The sequence below is a fragment of the Staurois parvus genome, unplaced genomic scaffold (assembly GCF_062004578.1).
Source record: "Staurois parvus isolate SC_StPar_1 unplaced genomic scaffold, SC_StPar_1.0 ptg000299l, whole genome shotgun sequence".
NCBI classification, from domain to species: Eukaryota; Metazoa; Chordata; class Amphibia; order Anura; family Ranidae; genus Staurois; species Staurois parvus.
In genome coordinates this window covers 1,904,043-1,921,977 of record NW_028318095.1, presented here as the reverse complement: position 1 = coordinate 1,921,977, position 17,935 = coordinate 1,904,043, and the positions used below count along the sequence as shown (strand labels likewise).

Below are 17,935 nucleotides of genomic sequence, written 5' to 3'. Positions count from 1 at the left end.
ACACATTTACTTGTGCTTTTTGTGCATTCATATGTTGCAGTGTGCATTGCAATGTGTCTTTTCAGCCAATATAAATACAAACATGTCTTAAAGCAAATGTGCATTAATTTTAAATGCTGCCCAGGAATGTGCTATGGACAGTTGGTCCATGTATCTCTATTGACCAGAGGGGGAAAACGGACTTGTGTCCATTTACACCTGCCTACCTCTAATCTGATCTGCTCTACTAAAAAGAAATGGAAGGGGATCTGTCCCCTTTTGTCTAGGTGAATCAGAGCACAGTTGGGTGCAAATGGACAGCTGGTCCATTTACACCCAGCTTCCCATAGAGAAAAAGCAGGCTATGTCTGTGTCTGCTCTGCACAAACTGAAAAGACAAGGACCTGTCATCCAACCACTCTGCTCTGTTCTGCTCGGAGTTAGTGGGCAGATCCCTTGCTGAGAAAAACGGATTCTTCCCCGTTTTCCCCATTTGCTTCCAGTCAGGAAATACATGTTAAACATGCAACATTTGGCAAAAGCTTTGTTACACTAAGCTGTGCTAATGTATCCCTGTTAGCCAACATTTAGATGTTAAGTATAGGTCTACTTTCCTAGATAAAGACAGATGATTTTTAATAAAAGATCTGATACTTGGGATTGTACTTTAGTTGTAGTTCATTCTTAACAGTTTAGGAGACAAACTGAATTTTACAATGTTGGCAGAATAGGTTAATGAATACTGAGGTAAATGAACTAGTAGCCATTAATGAATTCTGAGATAATTGAACCAGTAGCCATTAATGTACTATAGAGCAAAGAATACACACCTTGTTAACTGCATTTCCTGTTAACCAAAAAAGGCAGTGTGATATAAGCTAAAATCGATATTGTCATTAGAAGGCTTGTATTAAAAATAGCAGCCATGTTAACAATATCAATAGACCTCAGTGAACCTTTGCAGCCATATGTTTTAATGCATTAAAACACCAGGGAGTGATTACTATGATGGTGTTGCCACGGCAAGTACAGCACTTTTTTCCTTGATGTTGCCTTCTGTCCACCTTATCCAGGTGAAGGCTGCCTGCTGATACTTCCAATGTCCACCAACTGTTCTCCATACACCTTATAGAGCATAAGTGGCTAGGAAATGGACCCAATATCTAAATCATTACCACTAGGCTGCCAGTGCATGTATCAACATTTCAGCTTAAATTACTTCCACAAAATAGGAAAAAAATATGTGGATAACATACAGTACTTTTGTCAATCAGTAGTTGACTTGTTGGGAAGTTTATATACATACATTTTTAATAGTGTTTTATAGTTTTAGTAAGAATTTTATACCTCCAGCCATATGTGCTTTACAGTGAAACTATACTGAACCCACTGAATAGCTGATCTGTATGACATTTTAAGAACTGGATGTGGAAGGATTATCCATATTTTTCTAGCAATGTACCCAGAGACAGGGCGAAATAGATTCTTGGTATAATGTATACCATCTTGCTGCTGTCTGAAGGATTACTTCATTTTTCTCCAGCTCTTTTATCCGTATCGATTTTTCTAAGTCTGTCAAGAACATTTTGACTGGTGTTTGAAGTAACACCACTTAATGGTGGATGCCACTGACACTTCTTCAGCCCTGCTCGCTGTGAGGTTATATAGTATGTTGTTTATTACCCATATACTTGAACAAGGACTTTAGAAGCAGAGCCCTTTGATCATTGCACCTTGATAAACATACACATTATACATCTAATAATTGATACTAGTAGTAATTGATAGTTATATCATATAATTTAAAAAGGCACTAAAATGTATCACAAAATAACAAGGATAATTAACCGAAAATAGCAAGCAGAACGAACCAAAAAGTCTCCCTTATGAAGCACTGAGAATTGAACATTGTTAGATACTGTTAGACAGATTGGGGGAGTCAGTCAAATACAGATAAAACATACATTGGTTTATTTAATAACATGTATTAATATGTAATGTTTATCGTAATGAAATGTGCAACTCTCAAAAGTGCTTTCATTTTTGTACATTTTTATAATATACATAAACAAGAGCAACCATATTTACAAATGTCCACTTAAAAGGGATATTTTAGTTATAGCTTCAGTCTGGTAGGCTACGTCAGGTACTGGATTCACACAGTATACTATATGCTTTGGATATTCAACAGTGAGGTAACCACGCCATACATCTCAGCCCTGTTGCAGTCAATATAGGAGCTTTGGGTTGGGTGGCCAAGAGATAAAAAGGCTGATTAAACTCTCCACCATCTACCAAAAACTGAAATATTGGTTTCGGTTGGACTGACATTGCGATCATAAAATGAGCATTATATAAAATAAACACCACTGTAAAAACCAATTTGTCCAGGAGTACAACAAATAAAGATTAGTCTATCTTGCTGAAAGTTCAGTCTTTCCACCATGAATGAAAAATGGTCCAGTGCTCAAATAAACATTAGTCCATCCATCAACAGGTTTAAATAAACTTCTCAAGAAAGATCTTTTGTGAACTTTCTTGAGAAGTTTATATAAAGTATTGCTAAAATCAAAACTTTCATCCTCTCTATTTGTCCAATATTTTGTCCATGATAATGTACCATTATCCTTGATAGTGAAAGTAAAATAAAATACCAAATTTTGGGTTGTTCCTAGAAAAGTAATTCCAATGGGAACACTAGTTCAGGTGACCTGGGGGTCCCCAAAGAATTTCCCTATATTTCAGGGATTTCCTCTCACTTTCTGTTTGGCAATGAGACAGGAAGTGAAGGGAAATCTCTGCAATGGGACACAGATGGCGAAAAAAAAATCCAACTGGGGTTATAACCTCCCTTGCTCTATCCAAAATGTAAAAAAAAGGTTTTGCCTATAGTTCTACTTTAAAACTGTTGCAGGATGGACTAATCTTTATTTGAGCACTGAAGCACTTTTCATTCAAGGTGGAAAGACTGAACTTTCGGCAGGATGGACTAGTCTTTATTTGTCATACACCTGATCACATTGGTTTTTACCATGGTGTTTATTTTTTATAATGCACATTTTATGTTCACAGCGCCTTTTTTATTGTTATATTGTGGTGCAGTGATATTGCACATTGTATTAATATTTTTGGGGTATTGTATGTCTATAGCATTGAGTTGGGTGATTATATTTATGGTTTTAAATATACTTTAAGGCCAGATATCCACTTCTGATTTGGGTAACATGCAACCACAATGCACTTTAAAGCACCTGAGTTATAGCACATACCATTGCACATTATTGCGTTATAAAAAAAAGCCCATGTGCGGTTTAGGCACAATTGGGGTGTGTTGGCAGCCCATTAAATTCACCCAGTTTCAAATGGCTGTCTTATTGCAAAGCACGTTAACATGTAACATCACAAACATTAATATGTGTGCGTTAACGCGAAACACATATGTAAACGGGGAGATTTATTTATTTATGTTTTGTAATCGAACTCTACTTATTATCATTGCTTTTTGCGCTACTTAATTGCATTACATTAACTGTTTATTACAGCTGTGTATTTTCCTGTTTATTCACATCACAGTGACTGATAGAAATATTTGTGTGTATCCAGAAGGCTGTGAACAACCCATTTGTTGTTGCCAACCATGTTTATTGCATTACTGACACCTCTGCTTGCCACTGAAGATACTTCCCAGCAAATATCACCAAGTTCTGGCAATTAGCTTAGAATGATAACGTGCAGTTAGCTGTGATTTTACAGTAAAAAAAAAAAAATACATGCATCTAAATGTAAAGAGGAAAGAAAATAGCTTACCGAACACTGTCAGCTCTGCCGGGTCGCTGTCTCTTTCTCCCACCATATTAGTTCCAACACAAGTGTACATTCCTGCATCACTTTTCCTTGTGTTCGAAATCATCAGCTTTCCACCTCGAATCTTGAATGGGAATAAAAAAGAAAGCACACAGTTTAAAAAAAATGTTCATTACAGCGTGCATTCACTTCTACAGGTCTCTCAGGCCACCCCCAAGTGGAGGCATCTTGGAATTTTTGGGTATAATTTATCACTGCTGAGTACTATAAAGTGGTCCTAACAACAGAAATGTTTGTCTCGTTAAGTGCATGCATGCAAAGTCATCTGTAAGTACACTGATCAGCCATAACATTATGACCACTGACAGGTTAAGTGAATACCATTGATTTTCTCGTTACAATGGCATCTGAAAGTCATGAGGATATATTAAGCAACAAGTAAACATGTTGTCCCTGAAGTTGATGTGTTGGAGGCTGAAAACATGGGCATTGCAGTTTATTCTGTAGTAGGCTGTATAGCCGCAGACTGGTCAGGGTGCTCATGCTGACCCATGTCCACAGCCAAAAGCACCTATAATGAGCACAAAAGCATCAGAACTGGACCACGAAGCAATGGAAGAAGGTGGCCTAGTCTGATGGGTCATGTTTTCTTTTACATCAAATGGAAGGCCATGTGTGTGTGCATTATTTTACTGGGGAAGAGATGGCACTAGGATGCAGTATGGGAAGAAGGCAAGATGGTGTAGCAGTGTGATGTTTTGGGCAATGTTGCTCTGGGAAACTTTTGGCCCTGCTGTTCATGTGGCTGTTACTTTGATAAGTACCAGCTACCTAAACATTGCTGCTGAGTGCTGACCAAGTACACCTCTTCATGGAAAATGTATTCCCTGATGGTAGTGACCTCTTTCAGGAGGATAATACACCCTGCCACTTTGCAAGTGTCAATGTCAGTGTCAACTTGGCCACCAGATTCTCCATATCTCAATTTAATTGATCTTCTGTGGGATGTGCTGGAAAAACACATCCAATCCATGGAGGCAACTTACAGAACTTAAAGGATCTGCTTCTGATGGTTTAGTGCCAGATACCATAGCTCCAGAGGTCTAATGGCGTCCATGCCTTGGTGGGTCAGGTTTGATTTGGTGGAAAAAGGGGGACCTACTCAGTATTAGTTGTGTGGTCAAAAAGTAATAACTGATCAGCGTATAAGGGCTAATGTAGATGGTCTTTGGGCTTGTGTTGATGGTATCAGCATCATATCAGACTAAGATGCTTCTGATATCATTTAGAATTTACTGATCTGTGGTTGACCTACTTCTGACCTTCATTTGACCTGGTTGAAAAGAACAAAAGGTAATTGACACAGGCCGTAGACTAAGATGCTGGCTTGGAGAGGACACAGTCACATAAATCCTAGTATCTACAATATTCTTGGCTGTGTTCACACATCCAATAGAAGTAAAGGCCTGCTGAAGCCTTTCAACATTTGAGAGCTATTAAAAGGTTCACTTTAACAGGCACCCAGTAGCATCATCATAGATGACAATTCTCTGTGTTGGGCCAAAGGCTCCCTGTTCAGATCGCGGTCGAACATTCAAACCTAACGAAAGTTCGACTGTGAACTTCGAACTGGGACAATTCACTAAGCGGTATCTTACCGCATCCGAGTATGTGGTAAGATACCACAACATTTAAAAAAAAAACCTACTAAAATACCGCATAAGCTATTTTATTAAGTCATGTGGTATTTTAGTAGTGAAAACATGCTTTAATGTTTCAGCTGTCATGAAATTTTGCAAAAAAAAAAAAACTGGCGTGGGGTCCCCCCATCCATACCAAGCCCTTCAGGTCTTGTATGGATTTTGAGGGGAACAACCGTGCCAAAATTAAAAAGAAATGTCATGGGGGTCCCCCCAAAATCCATAATTGACCCTTATCCATGCATGAAGCCTGGCAGGTCAGGAAAGGGGGGGCGAGTGAGCTTCCCTTGCATTCTGAACAATACCAGGCCACATGCCCTCAACATGGGGGGTGTTTTGGGGCAGGGGGGCCCCCCCAAAGCAAGTTGATGGGGTCGTGGGGGTTTGCGGGCAGGGGGCTTATCAGAGTCTGGAAGCCCCCTTTAACAAGTGAATGAGTACATGGCACCGCTACTCATTCACAAAAAAAAAGTTTCTTGTAAAAAATGACAGTAGACAGCCTTTGACAAGTCCTGTATTTAAAACAACTAAATAAAAACTAAATAAATAAATAAATGTTCTCCGAAGTAGATCCAACATCAATCACGATGCCCACCGCCACCACGAATCCCCCCAAAAAAAGGATCGATGCTGGCTCCCGGCCATCTGACAGCTGTGCCTGCTGTCATTGTGTGCTGTGATTGGCCAAAGCATTGCACCTGACCTCTGGAAGTCAGAGCACAGTGCATTGTGTGGCGTGGCAGCCCTTACCGTTCGTATGTTTGCCGATCACACGGACGGTCGATGTTCAAGTCAACTTACGTTCAACTCAAACATCAAGCCCAACACTATTGTCTGTGTCCTACAAGAAGAGATGAACATCTCTACATCCGGAAGGATGAAAGGAAACCATAAATGTTTTCTGTAGATATTTTACTTTTTACGTTCAAGAATAAAACGTTTTTTACATAGATAAATATGAAATACTGAGCATGTTTAGTTCATTTGCATCTAGCTAGTAAGATCAAGGTTTCAAATCCAGTTTTTTTACATGGAGGCTGAAGTAAGAGTAGACGTAATAAAAAAAATAAAGGAAATATTCTATACCAATAGTGAAAAAACTAAAATGAAACATTTGTGTATTAACCGATTGCCGTCCTGCCACTGTGTATATACGTGTGCATGGCGGCAGTGGAGCGCAAAACCACGTTTAAAAACGGGTTCCGCGCTCCCGACACTTTCGCCGGCAGGGGGCGCGTGCGCGCGCTCCCGCCGACCCGCGGGTGACACTATTTGATCCAGGAGGGATCAATCATTAGATTTCAGCCAGTGATTTCTGAAATCACATGATCGGTCCCTGTCCTATCCTGTCCTGTGTTGACATACACAGGGCAGGATATGATGTCATTCTTCTCTGCCTGGACACATTCCGTTCCAGACAGAGAAGAAGACATCCAAAAAGTGAGTACACAAGCACTACACTACAGTTAGAACACTCTAGGACACATTTAACCTCCTGATCACCCCCCCCCCCTCCAGTTAACCCTTCACTGCCCTGTCACCAGTGTTACTGATCAGTGAAGCGATTTTTACTGATCAGTGTCGCTGGCGACTTCCGATAGAGTTAGCGCCCCTCCCAGATAGCGCCAGTTTGCCCGCCAGTACACCAGTAATCCCGTTTAACCCCTTGATCACCCCCCCCTCCAGTTAACCCCTTCACTGCCCTGTCACCAGTGTCACTGATCAGTGAACCAATTTTTACTGATCACTGTATCAGTGTCGCTGGCGACTTCCAATAGAGTTAGCGCCCCTCCCAGATAGCGCCAGTTTGCCCGCCAGTACACCAATAATCCCGTTTAATTCCTTGATCACCCCCCCCCCCAGTTAACCCCTGCACTGCCCTGTCACCAGTGTCACTGATCAGTGAACCAATTTTTACTGATCACTGTATCAGTGTCGCTGGCGACTTCCGATAGTGTTAGCGCCCCTCCCAGATAGGGCCAGTTTGCCCGCCAGTACACCAGTAATCCCGTTTAACCCCTTGATCACCCCCCCCCCAGTTAACCCCTTCACTGCCCTGTCACCAGTGTCACTGATCAGTGAACCAATTTTTACTGATCACTGTATCAGTGTCGCTGGCGACTTCCGATAGTGTTAGCGCCCCTCCCAGATAGCGCCAGATTGCCCGCTAGTACACCAGTAATCCCATTTAACCCCTTAATCTCCCCCCCCCCAGTTAACCCATTCACTGCCCTGTCACCAGTGTCACTGATCAGTGAACCGATTTTTACTGATCACTGTATCAGTGTCGCTGGCGACTTCCGATAGAGTTAGCGCCCCTCCCAGATAGCGCCAGATTGCCCGCCAGTACACCAGTAATCCCGTTTAACCCCTTGATCACCCCCCCCTCCAGTTAACCCCTTCACTGCCCTGTCACCAGTGTCACTGATCAGTGAACCAATTTTTACTGATCACTGTATCAGTGTCGCTGGCGACTTCCGATAGTGTTAGCGCCCCTCCCAGATAGCGCCAGTTTGCCCGCTAGTGCACCAGAAATCCCATTTAACCCCTTGATCGCCCCCCCCCCAGTTAACCCCTTCACTGCCCTGTCACCAGTGTCATTGATTACAGTGAACAGATTTTTACTGATCACTGTATTAGTGTCACTGGTGACTTCCGATAGTGTTAGCGCCCCTCCTAGATAGCGCCAGTTTGCCCGCTAATGCACGGGATTTTTTTTTACCAAAAACATGTAGCAGAATACATTTTGGCTTAAATTTATGACTAACTTTGAGTTTACGATATATTTTTTATAGCTGAAAGTAGAAAATATTGTTTTTTTTCCAAATTTTTGTGGTTTTTTTGTTTATAGCGCAAAAAATAAAAAGCGCACAGGTGATCAAATACCACCAAAAGAAAGCTCTATTTGTGTGAAAAAAAGGACGTAATTTTCGTTTGGGTGCAGCATTGCATGACCGCGCAATTATCATTTGAGTTAGTGCAGCGCTGTATAGCAAAAAAAGGCATAAATTACAGTATCTATACCATAGTTTGTAGACGCTATAACTTTCACACAAAGCAATCAATATACACTTATTGGGATTTTTTTTACCAAAAACATGTAGCAGAATACATTTTGGCTTAAATTTATGACTAACTTTGAGTTTACGATATATTTTTTATAGCTGAAAGTAGAAAATATTGTTTTTTTTCAAAATTTTTGTGGTTTTTTTGTTTATAGCGCAAAAAATAAAAAGCGCACAGGTGAACAAATACCACCAAAAGAAAGCTCTATTTATGTGAAAAAAAGGACGTAATTTTCGTTTGGGTGCAGCATTGCATGACCGCGCAATTATCATTTGAGTTAGTGCAGCGCTGTATAGCAAAAAAAGGCATAAATTACAGTATCTATACCATAGTTTGTAGACGCTATAACTTTCACACAAAGCAATCAATATACACTTATTGGGATTTTTTTTACCAAAAACATGTAGCAGAATACATTTTGGCTTAAATTTATGACTAACTTTGAGTTTACGATATATTTTTTATAGCTGAAAGTAAAAAATATTGTTTTTTTTCAAAATTTTCGTGGTTTTTTTGTTTATAGCGCAAAAAATAAAAAGCGCACAGGTGATCAAATACCACCAAAAGAAAGCTCTATTTGTGTGAAAAAAAGGACGTAAATTTTGTTTGGGTATAGCATTGCATGACCGCGCAATTATTATTTGAATTAGTGCAGCGCCAAACAGCAAAAAAAGGACTGGTCATTAAGGGGGGTAAATCCTCTGGGGCTCAAGTGGTTAAATATCTTGGAGCACAGATCTATAGCACCAAGGTCCCTGCTTCCCTGATCCACAATAATGTGAGTCTCAAATGCTCCATCACTTGTGTAAGTGGTGTGCAGGCACTTCACCCTTCACTCCCAATCTCAGATGAAGAGCAGCCTCAGCCTTAGCTCCTCCCAGGCCAGACCCTCTCAAGCACTTTAACCTACCCCGGGGCTTTGTCAAAGAGGTGGAATCGTGGAGCAGGATGTCAGTATTTATGCCTCATAAGCTCGGGAAATAGTTGGAAAAAAGAGGAGGAATAGAGAGGTGGGAGAAAAGGGAGGATGAAGAACTGAAGTGGATTAAGAAGGAAAACAAAGGGGGAGGCAGGGGAGAGGAAGAGCCTGGGAAGGAAAAAAAGAGGGGGGAGTAAGGTAATGGGAAAGGTCACTGCAATGCCGTGCATCCACACCACTTACACATTCGTATATTATGGTGCAAGAAATAAAAACATTTAATTAATGTCAGAGCAGCACAGTGGCTAAATGGTTAGCACTTCCGCCTGGCAGTACTAGGGTCGTAGGTTCGATTCCCAATCACAGCACCAACTGCCTGGAGTTTACATGTTCTCCCTGTGCCTGCGTGGGTTTCCTCCGGGTACTCCGGTTTCCTCCTACACTCCAAAGACATGCTGGTAGGTTGATTGGATCCTTTCTACTGTACATTGGCCCTAGTATAAGTATGAATGAAAGTTAGGGACCTTAAATTGTACACCCCTTGAGGGTTAGGGACTGATGTGAATGTATGATATATATGTAAAGCGCTGCGTAAATGGATGGCATTATATAAGTACCTGAAATAAATAATATTTAATTGATTAAAATACATTATACTTTAATTATTACTTTATGATGATAAAGCAATGGGATGCATCAATTATTCAAAGATCAATTTATTTGTATCAGACTTGATTAAAGCTGAACTCCAGGCACAAAATAGATATAAATGCAGTTCGTGTGCCCCAAACACCTTTACAAACCCAGCTATTACCTTGTAAAAGTAGCAGTTACATCAGCACTGTGCTGTACATAGTCAGTGCATAAAGCAGAGCTGTGGGAGGGGCCCAGAAGCTCCACCCACTACAGGCTGCCTGCAGAAAACTACAGGACAGGGATGGAGACAGGACCAGTCACCCTGCACAAGAAAAGAGAGCAGAATTGACCAGTCTTTAATACTGAAGGCTCCTGCTGAGAGGTACATTTTTCCACTGGATTACTGCACATATCTGGAAGAAACAAATGCAGCACAGGATTCAATGCACATGCTTATTGAACTTAGACAATATTTGTCAATATCCTGGAGTTCAGCTTGAAGCTGCTAAAATGGATCTGTGATTGGTTACTACAGGTCTCAGCAAACTCTTTGAATTATGGGCTACATTTGTAAAACTTTATGTAGGAGAAAAAAATCTGTGCTGCCCCACAACAGCCAATCAGAGTCTTTCTTCCTGTAGGAATAAAACTCAGTTAAGGCTCCTCCCTCAGACACTTTCATAAATGTGGCTTTCTTTTACTTTTAGGTGGGCCAACAGTGCACAAATGCGTTTGTATATTACATCTACATATATCTGTTTTGTAGAGAGGCCAGACTACTTACGCTAATCCTCTCGTCTCTGTCATCTATCCGAACTTTGTCCTTCCTCCAGTATATGGTTGGCTCAGGATGTCCTCTGGGTGGCTGACATTCCAAAATGGCGGGTTCCCCAGCTGCCACTACCACATCTGTAGGGTTTAGTCGAAAGTCATCTCGAAGCACTGTAACGACAAAGTGAGGTATATTCATATGTACATCTTCAGAATTAACATTGCAACACTACAAGTTAGGTATGTTACAGTAAATAAATTAAAAAAAAACAACAGTTAGCTGTTCATCTTTCATGTGTATTTAAAGCCATCTTTTTGGGCAGAGTTGTGGTCTCCACTCGGAATATTTACCTTCATTTCCTACCATGGAGACACCATGGTATAAAATCTTTCCATAGTGAAGACAGATCCATTTGTCAGTGGAGCAGCAGTCCCCTTGGAAAATTTCCCTTCCAGTGTCAACTTAAAATTTTGATTTTCCCATCAGTCTTGGTGATGATGGTGACTATCAGAACTAAAAGGGACACATTTTCCCAACAGGGATAGAGATAGGGACCCTTTTTCATTTTATTCAAAACAGATATAATTTAAATATTTTTTTTTGCAGTTGGAACAGTTTAGCTAAGTAGAATCCCACCCTTGCTCAAGCTCAGGGAGTCTCCAAACTTTCCTAAAAATGGTCCTAGTTTACTGTCCTTTGGACTTTGGAGTGTGGTCACTGGGAGAAGAATATGTTCTGGCTTCAGTGGAAGTAAACAATGTCCTATCTTTGGTATCAGTGGGAAGAATAATGCTCCGTTGTCAGTGTCAGTGGAAGTAATAGTGCCCCATTGTTGGTGTTAGTGGTAGGAACAGTTCCCCATCATTGGTGTCAGTGGGAGGAATAGTGCCCCATCATTGGTGTCAGTTTCAGGAATGGTGCCCCATCATTGGTGTCAGTGGGAGAAATAGTGCCCCATCATTGGTGTTTGTGCGAGGAATAATGCCCCAATGTTGGTGTCAGTGGGAGGAATAGTGCTCCATCATTGGTGTCGATGGGAGTAATAGTGCCCAAGGGCCAAAAAAGGCAAGAAAAGGCAAGTTGCAGAAATAGTGCCCCACCATGGGTGTCAGTGGGAGGAATTGTGCCCCATCTTTGGTGTCAGTGGGAGGAATAGTGCCCCATCATTGGTGTCAGTTTCAGGAATGGTGCCCCATCATTGGTGTCAGTGGGAGAAATAGTGCCCCATCATTGGTGTTTGTGCGAGGAATAATGCCCCAATGTTGGTGTCAGTGGGAGGAATAGTGCTCCATCATTGGTGTCGATGGGAGTAATAGTGCCCAAGGGCCAAAAAAGGCAAGAAAAGGGCTGTATCCATCCCCCCTGGGCCACAGTTAGAAGACCACTGCTCAAGATGATCAAAGGAAATAATCTGTGTTCAAACACTACTGATATTTTATGTTTAACTGACATTCACAGCCATGCCAAGACTGCCATCATCTCTAGCATAACAAAAATATGTGTGTGTGTGTGTGTGTGTTGGAGAATGGAGGTAGGAGAATGGAGGTAGATCAGAGAGTATGAATGGGCACCAGGACTGTGGCGAGAAACTGGTGAGAGCTCCAAAGGTGATACCATTACCAGTTCACTTTTAGAATATGGAATGTTTTTAAAATAATAAAAAAAGTCCCATTACACAAAATCATTTGCAGATCCTAAACTGTCAGAATGGGTTGCAGAGTACTTTACTTATCTCTTGTGATTTTCTTACAAAAACAAACAAAAAAATGAGTTTATATTTGCTAGGTGAACCGCGGATTAGATTTACAATCACCTACAGACTGAATCTAACGCTCCTTAATTATGCCACAGAACTGGCATACAGTAAAACTCTGCAAACAGTTGCTTCTCCACTTGTTCCAATTTCTCCAGCTCAGCCTAGACATGGCCAAGAATGCCGAAAGCAATACATAAATCAGCACTTCATTTGAAAATAAATTAGGTAACATATGCTAGCTTCTTATGTAAATGACATGTTTTAAAAGAGGGATTAGGACCCTCTAGCTGGCTATATCTCTCCAGAATGATACCCACTTCACCGCTACCACTGTAAGTGCATTCCACTCTGCAAAATAATTGGCAAGCAGTTTTGTGAAAGGCAAATGAGAAAATAAGGTGTTGCGATGGTATAACAGCAGACCACGCACAACAAATAGTCATAAAATGATACAGAATGTCAATGTATGATAAGGGGGCTTTTCAAACTTGCAATAACAGATTGCAGATGGCACAAGTGACGGCTGTGTTGTAGCAGAGGGTGAGGGTGGATTGGTTCCATGTCTAAAGCTGACTCTTTGATTTGGTGTCAAAAATGACTTAGATCCATAACCAAAAAATCTCCAGCCTTCTGTGATGTTTTCATCTTTATTTAAGTGTCTTTCAGTCAAACAAATTTGTGGAAGAGAAATAGCTGAATGCTCAGGAGTGTTTCTGCCAGTACCCTCCATGAGCCCAAGTCATAACCTTCATTGTACATCTGGTCTCGTGTCAAGCCAAATGGGCAGCTGAAGCTGTCACCCCATTCAAGGATAAAAATGCAAAGTCCTTCTCCCCAGCATACATGCTACACATCCTTCAATCAAATTAACTACAGCTTATAATTACTAAGCCCAATAATTAAGGGAAGCAGTCTAATTGATGGGCAACTGCATTCAAAAGAGATATTTAAGTTTGGGTGGGCAGTGGTGACGTGAATCACCTGCCTCATTTTTGTACCGCATCACTCAAGCCGCTTGTGGCAAAATATTCCTGGAATACCAAACAGACATAATACACTTGTGCACTGTTCATCTTATAACTAGCAGCAAGGCAAAATGAAAAATCAACTTTGGGTGGAGTTGACATAAAAAAATGGATATTGCTTTAAAATCAGGGGCTACTAAAATTATTATACATACCAACTTTACGTAGACCTTTCACCTCATTGTTTTTAACTTTTTTAAAGCCTGTTCTTTACAACCGCAGCTGTCACAATTGCATTTTTTTCTCACTTTTTTTAAGTTGCTCTCTCTGCACTTCCATATTTCTCACATAGGTGGGAGTGATGTAGCCTCCAGCAATCTAGAGCTCATATGCATGTGCAGCCACACATCATCAGGGGGCCAGGTCATACATCTCAGGGGGCTTTAGGACGCTAAGCCTAAGTTTATTTTTTTTTTTTTAATTTATTACAGGCACTTATATAGCGCCATCAATGTATGCAGTGTTTTACATGTTTATTACATGATTATTACATTATGTCATGTTTATTACATTACATTCACATCAGTCCCTTTCCTCAAGGATTGTACAATCTAAGGTCCCTAACTCACGGTCACATACATACTAGAGCTAATTTAGACAGAAGCCAATTAACCTACCAGCATGTCTTCGAAGAATTCATGCTAATGTTGTAATCCATGATCCATGCACATTTCCCACACCACATTCCAATCACACTGCCCTTGTGATTTGCAACGAGTGTCAGTGCTATCTTAAAGACACCCCAAATGCAGGTCGCAAACGCAATGTGTTTGTCTGCACTGGATTACACCGGTTTGCATGGTACACAGTTGTGATTTAAGTGTAGTGCAGTTCCAAAATTGGTGCATGCACATCTTTGGTGTGATGCAGCACAATTTGAACCCATAAATGAATGAGCTCAAAACACACCGCACTGAATCGCTTGTGAATTGCACAGGAATGAGGTGTGGTTCCTGTGTGGTTTACATGCGGTTCATAGTGTGGACCAAAGCTTACAAAGTCACTGATTAGGCACTTCCACCACCAGAAAACCTTTTATATTCTTTTAATTGAATACAAGGCATCCATTGATTGGACTTCATCCAATCAGAGAGCACCTTGTAGCCACTGAAAAAGTTGCTTTGGCACCATCGGAACAGAATATTATGGTGAATTTTAGACTCCCATGCAGCCCTACAGATGTGACCTATGACAAATATAGGTGACTAAGCTAACCCAATACAGACTTTAAAAATAGATTATTACTAGAGTTCAGCTTTAAAAATCCACCTTTCCATCTGTGAACTGCTAATTGAAAAATGAAAGAACAGCAGAAGACTAATAAGCCCACCCCTCTGATCCCTACGCTGGTGGGTTTACGTCCACACGCTGCACATATGCGTCCATAGTTGGCCAAGGTTTTACAAGAGCACACTCTCAGCACAGTGACCAAGCTGTCATGGACAACTAAAGATAAGGAGCCAGTGGGACCGGCTCACGATCATGTGACTGCTGAGATATAAAGGGAGAATGTCACCAGCACACCGAGGATCACCAATATGGGTCCAAATGTTTTAATGAACGATCACATAGTTACAGAAAGGCAACATTTCAGAGTCTGGCAGGACCCCTTCATCAGGCATGTGACCTGATGAAGGGGTCCTGTGAGACTCCGAAACATTGCCTTGCTGTAACTATGTGATCGGTCATTAAAACATTTGGACCCATATTGGTGATCCTCGGGTTGCTGATTGATGATTCTGTCTGGTTCCAGCCAACGGTCGCTGCAGCATCCACTTATACACACAGCCATTTTTAACGCAGGAACATATGCGTTTGAATTGTACACTTGCATGCTGAGACATAAAATCACAGCACTCATGTGATCGGGCAATCCTTCCCTACCCCAATATAAAGACCCTGTTAAAGGCACGGGAAGGGGTTAATAATTGCACAACTGAATGAATGTGTGTCTTTTACATCTGCCCATAGTTCAGGTTTTAAGACACAAGCAATGTTTCCTAGTGCTCTAGGTAAATCAATGCTGAAGTTACTCTGACAAAACCTAGATTATTGTGCCAATAAATCTGATTATTCCCCCAATGATTGCAGAAGTATTCTGGAATATTTTTGTGGGCTGAGGTGAATATTTGTGAGGTAAATATGTGTCTAAAGCAAGAAATGTTTAAATAAACTGTCCCAAGCACCTGTCACAGTAAACGAATCATTGCTTCCAGCAAAGCAACTGCTTGCAAACACCTGCCAGACTAGGCCGGAATCCAGGCCTTGGCTGCGTTGTATCATTTAGCAAGAGTTCGTACACAACACATTAATATGCTGATTTGTTTTTGTTTTTATCCCCTAAATGGTTTTAAGTATGTGTCCATTATCGAACGATATTTGCTATAAGAGTTACTAATTTTCTATCTTTTGCTTTCTGACGTTCGGCCATTGCAGCCATCACAAAAATATATCTCTATAGGATTTACATTTACATGATGATTACAAATAACCATCTGTCTGCTCCTAGTTTTTCAATCTGGTCTGCGTCCCACGAGCCCCTCTTTTATGGTCAAAACAGCGAAGCTAGAAAGGGAAGAAAAAAAAAAGCGCTGTCCTGTCAAGAGGCGAAGAATAATTGCGTATGCCTCCCAAAAGATCCTGGCTTTTTTCCGCAACACAAAGAATTGCTGAGATTTGTAAAACCTGGAATATTTTTAGATGTCAGAAGGTAAACAAAATTACACTTGCCATACTGACTATGCAGAAGCATTACCAGCTTCCAGATGGCTTAGAGTAAGGAGAAATAAAATCCTGTCAGGATTGAAGTGCACCTGTCATGTCCATGAGGGAGGCGGCCATTGCTCCTCGTATTTACTAAGGCTAATATAAGTCCATTGAGTGAAACATGTTCTATCACAATAATTTTGTAGCAATGTCTGTCTGGGCAAAGGCAAATCAAATCAAAATATCAGTGAGTCAGTTGCCTATAAATCTACAATTAGGGGGAAAAAAATTCATTCTAGAACCAGTCAACAGAATTTTTGGTAAAATATCTTTAATATGAATTATTATTTAAGTATCATTAATATTATTATATCATTATATATTATTAATGAATAAATCAATTAACTAAACAATACAGAAGAACTTCAGTTCTCTGTCTATTTACTCTGCCCCTGCCCCAGCTCCACTATTATGTGCCTGTGCAGATATGCAAAAGGACTTTGTGCATACACATATTTTTTGTACATGCGCAAGGACAGGGAATTTGTATTTTATTTATATTTATTTACATTAAAATTAACATAAAAATATTGAATTAAAAAAAAGATAGAATTTTGTCCTCCAAATTAAAATATGTGCAGTGGTACTTAATCATGAGTGTATCTGCACTTACAGTTTTTCCTTATAACCCCTGCAAAGTCCCACAAATGCCTATTGATCCTGCCAGTGAGGTCCAACTAATGCAGCTTCCTGTGATGGTGTGACAACAATGCTGCACTGCTCCTGAATTCAGAGCAGAGTTGCCACTTTAATGTAGGCTGTGACTGCCTGCACTATAGTGGGATAAAAAAATATTGCAGGAGGCATAGCTATCACCATTGTCACTGCTAATTCACAAGTCTGTAGCTTGTCAATCAGCACCTGGTCCCACCTAGTCCTGCCCCCTGCTTTCTGAATTGGCAGCACAGCACTGCCTCTGTTATTGAAATCCTGCTACTGTGAGCTGCAGCGTCTGGGAGACTCAAATGCAGGAGGATTTGAATCAGTCAGGAAAGGTAATACACATTTTTGCTCACTTTATGAGACTTGTGCATCACATAGTAACTGGATTTGTTATACAAGGTCTAGACACAAAGATCAGGCTGCACTCAACTCATCTATTCTGAGTAAGCCCCAACCAATAGCATAGGTGCTGGATGCTCTTTTCCTTTTGAAGATGCTTTTTTTTCTAGGATGCATAGGCATAAAAAGCCATGCAAGTACCTTAACAGGCAATAAAGTGAACCTGAATTCAAAAAGTAAGGGTTTGTTATATAAATGTTAACTGAGCCTAAGCAGTACCTTCAAATTGTACCTTTTATTCTTGGATTTCTCATTAAAAGCACAATGCACTTTCTGGTATGTGTGGGTGCCTAGTCTGTTCATACATCCTCATAGCTGTATCTCTTCAATGTGAGATCTTAGGCACTGCTGCCTCTGACTGCTAGCCTCGATTTGGAGTCAGATTTGGTGATGTCACTACTATGCTGCTCACTGTTCTTCTTGCTGGAGTCTAAGAAATTAGGAAGCAAA

The 17,935-nt window shown here is 40.7% G+C and overlaps 1 protein-coding gene across 11 annotated transcripts in view; it reads right to left on the bottom strand.

Moving 5' to 3' along the window:
* The window catches only part of ROBO2 (roundabout guidance receptor 2), a 1,216,825-nt gene that overhangs the window by 174,913 nt on the left and 1,023,977 nt on the right, over positions 1-17,935 (bottom strand). For all 11 annotated transcript variants that reach the window (XM_089682904.1, XM_089682898.1, XM_089682906.1 and 8 more), the window contains exons 3-4: positions 10,889-11,046; positions 3,787-3,907 (exon numbers count right to left, since the gene is read on the bottom strand). In XM_089682904.1, the coding sequence (XP_089539030.1) occupies positions 3,787-3,907; positions 10,889-11,046 (279 nt within the window). The remainder of the gene's footprint in view (positions 1-3,786; positions 3,908-10,888; positions 11,047-17,935) is intronic.